At 51.6% G+C, this 7,712-nt stretch overlaps 1 protein-coding gene across 1 annotated transcript in view; it reads right to left on the bottom strand.

Annotated features, from left to right (window-relative positions):
* Positions 1-659: 659 nt before the first annotated feature.
* Positions 660-7,712, bottom strand: part of NXF3 (nuclear RNA export factor 3) — a 126,276-nt gene continuing 119,223 nt past the window's right edge. The window contains exons 5-21 of the mRNA XM_069464230.1: positions 7,447-7,530; positions 7,236-7,340; positions 7,031-7,111; positions 6,844-6,910; positions 6,602-6,687; positions 6,107-6,216; positions 4,389-4,425; positions 3,687-3,755; positions 3,547-3,602; positions 3,305-3,412; positions 3,126-3,184; positions 2,896-3,011; positions 2,758-2,800; positions 2,095-2,167; positions 1,414-1,596; positions 937-1,021; positions 660-713 (exon numbers count right to left, since the gene is read on the bottom strand). Coding sequence (XP_069320331.1) covers positions 660-713; positions 937-1,021; positions 1,414-1,596; positions 2,095-2,167; positions 2,758-2,800; positions 2,896-3,011; positions 3,126-3,184; positions 3,305-3,412; positions 3,547-3,602; positions 3,687-3,755; positions 4,389-4,425; positions 6,107-6,216; positions 6,602-6,687; positions 6,844-6,910; positions 7,031-7,111; positions 7,236-7,340; positions 7,447-7,530 — 1,416 coding nt within the window. The remainder of the gene's footprint in view (positions 714-936; positions 1,022-1,413; positions 1,597-2,094; positions 2,168-2,757; positions 2,801-2,895; positions 3,012-3,125; positions 3,185-3,304; positions 3,413-3,546; positions 3,603-3,686; positions 3,756-4,388; positions 4,426-6,106; positions 6,217-6,601; positions 6,688-6,843; positions 6,911-7,030; positions 7,112-7,235; positions 7,341-7,446; positions 7,531-7,712) is intronic.

Genomic DNA, 7,712 nt, shown 5'->3' with positions numbered 1-7,712 from the left:
GCTTTATTTTCTAAATTAACATCTTATCTCAATGTTTGCAGTTATGTTTCTGTTGTTAGTACGGTTGGATAGCTTTTCATATATTTTTGGGATCATTAACTATTGCTTTTAATAACAATGAGGTTGATATCAGCTTCCCTTCTCTCAACTAATTTCTTTATACTGTATCAGTCATATATGTGGGCAATCTTTTCTTCCCACCTTTTCATGCACTCTTTAATGCTGTTTTTCCCCAAATAGGTTGTTTTTAAATTTTAATAGATTTGTATGGCTAAGAAAGTAATAATGTTTTCTACATAAAAATATTTGACTAATGCACTAGGGACGTAGACTATTAGTCCCCAGACTTCTCAGGGTTGGAGAGCACTCCCCCTCCCTTTGGAAGCCACAGGGCCCTCTGCAGCACAGCTACTGCCTAAGGGTGGGTCCAGGATTTGAGTCTCTACTCCATGGTTTCCTAGGAGTTGTTTACGCTCTGTGTCCCTTTCTTTTTCTGTGGAACAGAGATCATTATGCCTGACTCAAGTGGATACTGAAGGGATTTGATGTAACAGACAGCATCACTTTATTGTTAAAAGAAACAGGGATCCTGGCGGGGACAAATACACAGAACAACTGGCCCTTTGGGTGGATGAGAATCAGCCCTATGAGGCAGGCTTTCACTTTTCAGCCCCAATAAGACCTCCCGATTTAGTCACAGGAAAATGCTCACACTAGAACAAAAACAGAACCAAAATGATGAGAATGAAGATGATGACACCCAAGGGTTTCTTCTCAGGGCTTTGTTTTCAGGATCTCGAGTCAGTTTGTGCTGGTCCCAGGCTGGGCCTCCTCTGGGATCTTGCCCTTGGCCTAGAGGAAGCACAGGAGGGAGCTGGGAGATCAGCAGAGCCAGGATCCCTATGTTTCAGCCCCAGGCCACTGAACTCTGCTCACCTGGCCTGAATTCCCAGACGTCACCTTGGGCAGAACGAGGACCTGAGCTGCTCTGATGTAGTCCCACTGGTTGTCATGAAGGCACCTGGGGTGAAAGAAGGACAGGTGACATCCATTAGGACCCAACTGGAGACACTCTGAGCACATACTGCCAGTTCCTAATCTGTGTGACAGAAACATGTCTCCATGGTTGAGACATATTACAGCAGAATGAACTCTGTGGCACAGTGTGTCATAGGGAAAATTTCCTGAAAAGCCAAATGTCTCCCAATAATGGAACAGGGTATGTGGAATTCAAAAAAGTACCCTAATCCTGTTCAAAACTTGATAGCTTAATGTGTACAAAGAAGGAAATGTTCAGTGTGATAATGAATGATATAAAAAAGTGAAACCCATTATTAATACCTTCAAGTTCCCATTATTCACTTCCCTGCTCCTCCCAGCTCATACTGATCACCATGGACACCCCGCACTCACTTCTGAGACCATTCGATGTTCATCCCAAACTGGGCAGAGAAAGTCTGAACCATTTTCTGCTGCTCCTGGGAGAGGGCAGGCATAGAACTGGAGTAGGATGTGACCATTGGGATGGAGAAGGTGCTCCAGATCCCCCGGGGGCCGGTGTCCCGAACAAACAGCTCGTCATTTATGATGCACAGACTGGAAGAAAGATGGGCCCTCAGATAGCTGGACAGATGGACAACCCCACAACCCTGACAATGATCCTTCTGTTCGGCAACCAGATTTCTTCTATACCCCCATGTCCCACCTCCCAGCTTCCTTGGCTAGTACCCTCTACTCCTCCCACACCTGTAAAGATTGTCTACAGCTTCACAAGCTTTGTAGGTTTACCTGTAATCCAGGGAAGGTTTTACACTCACATTTGCTCTTTACAACATCCCACAGGAATGGACAGTGGAATCACCATTTTCAGAGGAAGCCACAAAGAGGTCATGGTCATATGACTTCACCAAAGTCACAAAGTGAGTGTTGCCTCAGGAAAGAACCTATATTCTGACTCTAGAGCACACACTCTTAACCACTGGACTGTTGGTTTCTGACAATATTGTGACTACTCCCAGGATTACACAGCAGAATTCCCATACAGCTGGTCCCAGGCTTGGTGTTCCCATGTTGCACCCACAACACAGCACTTACTTGGAATTGCTGGCAGGGACAGCGATGAAGATCCGAGTGAAGGCACGTACACATCCCTGAGACTTTCCCTCCACTTCAACGACAACAAACAACAATACCCGCTTAGCACTGCACATACTTTATGTGCTCACACGGTATTCCTCAGGCAGTGTCTTACTTGATACTCACGCTGAAGAGGGCTGGGCCAGAACAACTGCTCACTTGGAGTCAGGAGGGTGTGGTGGGAATGGGGAGAGCAACAATAGGAAGAATCCACTCCCAGTGATAGGGCCCCTATCATGTGCAGGGCCCTGTGAAAACCACTTCCCAAGTTCTCTCGATTCCTGTGTCCCAGTAGCCCAAGAGATGGGCATTATTGGCCCCACTTTGCAAATGAGGGAACTGAAGGGTGAAGTGACCACCCCAAGTTTGCAGAGTAAGGACCCGGGATGAGAGCCATCAAGCTCCACAGCCTGTGTCCTTAACGTCTGAGTCACGCGAGGAGACAGGCATGGACCTAGGTCAGACCAGGATGGTCTGTGGGCAGAGTGGGGGCCGGAGAACACGGAGGGAAGAATAGGACCGAAAGGAATGAAATCAGGGAAGCTGAGAGAGTTCTGAGAGGAAGCTCGGCTGGGGCAGGGAGCAGTGCAAGACCTGGGAGGGGACTCTACAGACACTCACCTTCCTTGAACACCCCACTGACAGAAAAGCCGAGCATCCTTTCCTGAAAGGGAAGAGCCCATGCGCTCAGGATCCTCCTTAACCTGCTACCCACCTCCGGTTTTCGGGGCCTGCCCGAGGGAGGAAGCAGGCACTTACCGTCTGGAACCACACGTCCACCAGGAAGGAGCTGAGGTCATGCTGAGTTTTGGGAAACACACTGAGGGAGTCCACGATGTCACGTTTTGTGTGCTTCAGCAGTTGTCTCCGCAGGTCTGTGAGGGGAGGAGAAGCAAAGATCGGGGGCTGCCACTCCCTGGCCCTGGGCCCCTGTGAACATCCCCTTCACCTCCCCTTACCCTGCCCAGTCTTCCCCATCACACACTCACAGGGGTCCTTGAGCATTTTCAGATTCCTGCTTTCCTTGAAGTACTCGCACAAGCTGCTCCTAGGAGAGTAAGAGGAACAGGAAGTGGTGGGCCAGCCAGTGTGGGTGTTTCTAGGAGCCGACCTGTGTCTGCTTGGGAGCCACGTGGCCCCCGAGCAGAGTCTGAGCCATGATACTCACGAAGCTGGGTCCTCGGGGTTGAAAGGAATGGTCAGAGAGAAGCAGGCCATGACATGATAAGCACCAAGGAGACCCTGTCGGTCTCCATAGTCGTAGATCAAGTAATACCTGTGGGGGAGCAAAAGGAACAGGCTATCTCTGTGGTTTAGGCCCCAGATGAGACTTGAAAGTCACCCTGAGTAGTGCTTATGTGGCCTCACCTGTCCCAACCCTCTCCTTCCTCAGATTCCCAGGATACTTACTGCTGCAGGAATTGCAGGACCAGCTCCTTCACTGTTTCAGATCCAAAGACACTTCCCTGGAATAACAAATTAAAGGACCACAGCTGGCACCCCCTCCTCCATGCACCATCAAATACCCTGCTTAATCCTCACCTCCTCACCTTGCAGGTTGGTAACTTCTTGTGGGCTTCAGTACCACCAAGAGTTGGTCTGGGTGACTCCTGGCCATCCTGGGAAAAGGAAGAAGAAGTCAGCAGTGCAGAGCAGGGAGGTGGCCCTGGATGATCACAGAAAAGGATGGGCCCAGGAGAGGGAGAGGGTCAGAGATCAGGTGTGAAAGGACCCTGGAAAGTATAATATATGGGAAAGACTATAGTTAGGGTCGCCACCATTGTGTCCCTGAAGCCTGTGGAAAACTTGTGTGAAGAAGCTCCATAGCTTTTGTCAGGTTCCCCCATGGGTCTCTATCACCTTCCCCCGCCCTGCCCTTGGGGTTTAAGGGTCAGATCCAAGCAGATGGACTAAGCAGATGTCCATACACAGAACAACTGGCCCTCTGGGTGGATGAGACTCAGTCCTATGAGGCAGGCTTTGACTTTTCAGCCCCAACGAGACCTCCCGATTCAGTCACAGGGAAATGCTCACACTAGAACAAAAATAGAACCAAAATGATAAGAATGAAGATGACAGCACCCAAGGATTTCTTCTCAGAAACCCTCTCTTGGCACCTGTCCTTCTTCCACCCCAGGTGCCTTCATGACAATACTCACTCTGTGACTCCAGCAAGACCTAAAGGGCTTCAGAACAGTTAGGGATAACGTCAGTGCCAATCAGAAGGGTTAACATTTAAGGAAAACACTTACCAGGCATAATAACTTGGGGAACAATTCCAGGATGGAGCTGCCAAAGATCAAAACAAAATAGACAAAAGTAAGTGGAACTGTGGAGCTGCCATACCTCACGTGAACAAGCACACCTACACCAGAGACACAGCCCGGCATGTGCCTCCTACACTGCAGAGCCCTTGCTCATGCACAACCCTGGGAAGCTCCGCTGTGGAGTGACCCAGAGGGAGATCCTCATCCACTTCCTCCTGGGCAGAACCCCACCTGGAGTGCCCTGACTCCCTTCTCCAGCACCACGAGAAGCAGCATTTGGAACCAGGCTCCAGGGATTCCTTTCCTTCCCTGCCTCCCTTTCCTTCTCCAGGTCCCCATAGAAGGCTCCACAGGGAGCAGGGAATGTGGTGTTAGCTCTGCTACCTCACTGGGTCTCCACTCTTCCGCGGGGCCTGGCCAGAGCCCTGGCTGACACCAGGTCATCCCCCAAGGATGGCCCAGGATGCTGGGGCAGGGAGGTGAGCAAGGCCAGGCTCAGGAGGCAGGGAGACGGTGGGGTATGGCAGAAAAGGAGTGAAGGTCAGGGAGGGAGAGATGGGGGAGACACAGGAGAAGAGAGGCCAAGGAGAAAGAGGAAGCAAAGCAGAAGGAAGGAAAAGATGCTCTTCCATGGCGGTGGGGGTCAGGGAGGAAGAGAGAAGAAAAGGGCTCCCCTGCGGCTGCCCTTTCCCTCACTTGCCCCTGGCTGGCCCTGGGAACCAAGGCAGGAATGGGCTGGAGCCCATTGGAAGCAGGTGGGGCCTCTGTCACCTGGGTGAGCCCAGTCTAAGCTGGGCATGGGAGACAGAGCAGCCACGGGGGCAGGAGACCTTCCCCCAGAAGGAGTGAAGTGTCAGGCTCCAGCTGAGCATGGGGTTGAGGGTCTGGGGCCCCCTCTCAGGATCACCACATTCTTTCCTGATGGTCCTGGCCCAGCTGTGCCCATCTGAGCTGGCACCGTGCCCAAGGCATCACTCCTATCTCGGGATACCCAGGGCTCCTCTGAAGGACCAGGCAGGATGGTGTGAGGTGTGGGGGGAGGGAGAGGCAGTACCCCGAGAGGCCTGGCCTCTGTCTCCTCAACCTCCTCTGCCCTCTGCCTCCCACTCCTGCCGCGGGAAGCCCTCTGCTCACTGGCGGTGGCTCACTTCTGGTTCCTCGATGCAGGGAACCCAGGGTTCTCCTCAAGGAAGACCCAGCTCCCGCCACTGTGCCATAGGAACAGATGTCGTGAGAGCAGCCACCCAGTGCCTCAGCCCTCAGCCCTCAGCATGGGGCAGGGAAGCCACCACGTCAGCCCAGGACAGGTGGGCGGGCCTTTATGGAGCAAGGGAAGGAGGGCCCCTCTCAGAAGAGGGGAAGGAAGGCCCATGTCAGCACGGAGGCAGGAAGGCCTGGCTCAGCATGGGGTCCTGGGCCACAGCATCCGGCCCAAGGCTGAACACCCTGGTCCTGGTGAGGAGGGGAGCCCTGCTTCCTGGTGCACATTCATGGAGGGCGTGCTGGAGGAGGCTGGGTGCAGAGAGGTGGGAAACACAGCCCCGGGCAGGGCAAAAGGGGAGCAGGTCAGGGAAGGGAAGGAGACCTCTAAGCAGAGCTGAGGGACACAGACAGAGAGGAGAGGGCAGGGTGGCCTGCTCCTTCAGAATGGTACTGTCAGGGGCAGCTCAGTCTCCTAAGGGGTAACAGAAGGTACAACTGACTTTATGTTGCTGGACTTATCCGGGAAGGTGGTACACAGGGCGTTTCCACCTGCACGCATCTGTTGTGGCTCCAGTCCTTTCTCCTTGTCCATTTCCCCTGCAGACTCCACCTGTAATTACACAGAGGAACCACATGGACCAGGGGAAGAGAGCCAGGAGGGTCCTGCACCCCCAGTCATCTTCCTTGCCTACAAATCCACTTCCCTGCCTCTTGTCACCACCGTGATGATTCCTCTCACTTTTCCTCCAAAGAACCATCTGAATATTACACCTCACCTCAGTTTTGGAGAGACTCAGGCTGTTGATGTTGGGGGCCTTTGTCATAGTGTCAGGCAGCTGGTAAGGTTTGCTGTTGCTCGGGTTGAAAGGTATAAGCTATGGTGAGGAAAGAGTTAAGAGTGAAGGCCCCAACAGGAGATATCTTAGACCAATCAGCCCTCTAGCTACTCTCTCCCACCCTCACCCTCAGTCCTAGCACCTGGATTAAGGCCTCACCTTAGTCATGTTCTCTTCATGAACGCCCAGGGAGGCAGCCATGCACTTGCTAGGACTTGCTGCCATGTCAGCATGTCTCATGAAGTCTCCAGAAAGCATAGAGAAGTGAATCAGAAGGTTGAGAGGGGCCCAGCTGGTACAGCTCCAACGCTAACTCCTCCCCAAGTTACAATCTCTAAGTCTCCTTCCCAGGAAGACCCCTCTCCCCCCACCTGCTGTATTATTACTATCCTCAGCCATACCTGGGTCAAAGTGGAGTCCCTGGATGTCAAGAGCTTCCTGGGAGTCATCACGTTTCTTCATGGTCAGCTGCAGAGTTAGAGATGGGGTTCAGCTGCTCTGAAGCTGAGATGGTGAAGGGGGCAACAGGTGGGGGAGGAAGAGGTGGGTCTGGCTATGGGTTGACAACTTTTCTTGAGTCTGCATTACCTTTATTTGCTGCACCTTTTCTGACTTCAGCTCCTTGCGCACAAAGTGAGGCACATCAGAGGGCTTGACAAATATTGATATCTGCAAAGAACACAAGAGGGGCTGGGTAAGCATGAGGAACTCTGAGCCCCAAGATCAAGCAAGACCTTGCCCATGTGCTTCCCTCTTGCCCCAAGCTAGCCCTGGTCATGCCCTTGACACACACCTTTTCATTATCCTGGTCCCAAATGTTGCCACTGACATTCTTCAGTGCAAAGGCGATGCTGGCATTCTCCACGAAGAAGTGGGCCTGCATTTTCTTATAGTGAAACTACAGGGAGAATGGCAAGAAAAATAAAATGTGAGGCCAGAGTCCCTGCTCATCCAGCCCCCTACCTGTCCTGTTTCCTCTTATCTGCCTCACTGTCCTCTCTTACCTCGAATGGAGTGAAAGGGACACTGCATTGGCTCTGAATCAAATTCAGTAGCCACTTCTCATCATATTTTATGCCAAATGGAACCTAGGAGCAAAAGAAAGGATGAGTGAGGAGACTGACGTAATGGAATTAAAGGTTAAAATTAGACACAAACATGTTCCTTTCAGACCTTTTTTCAGGCTTTAAAATAATTTTTAAAGATAAGACAACATCCATTATTTCTAATTTATTCATTCCATTATTATTCCATCCATTATTTCTAACAT

The sequence above is a fragment of the Eulemur rufifrons genome, chromosome 30 (assembly GCF_041146395.1).
Source record: "Eulemur rufifrons isolate Redbay chromosome 30, OSU_ERuf_1, whole genome shotgun sequence".
Classification (NCBI taxonomy): domain Eukaryota; kingdom Metazoa; phylum Chordata; class Mammalia; order Primates; family Lemuridae; genus Eulemur; species Eulemur rufifrons.
This window is presented reverse-complemented; position numbering and strand designations above follow the sequence as displayed.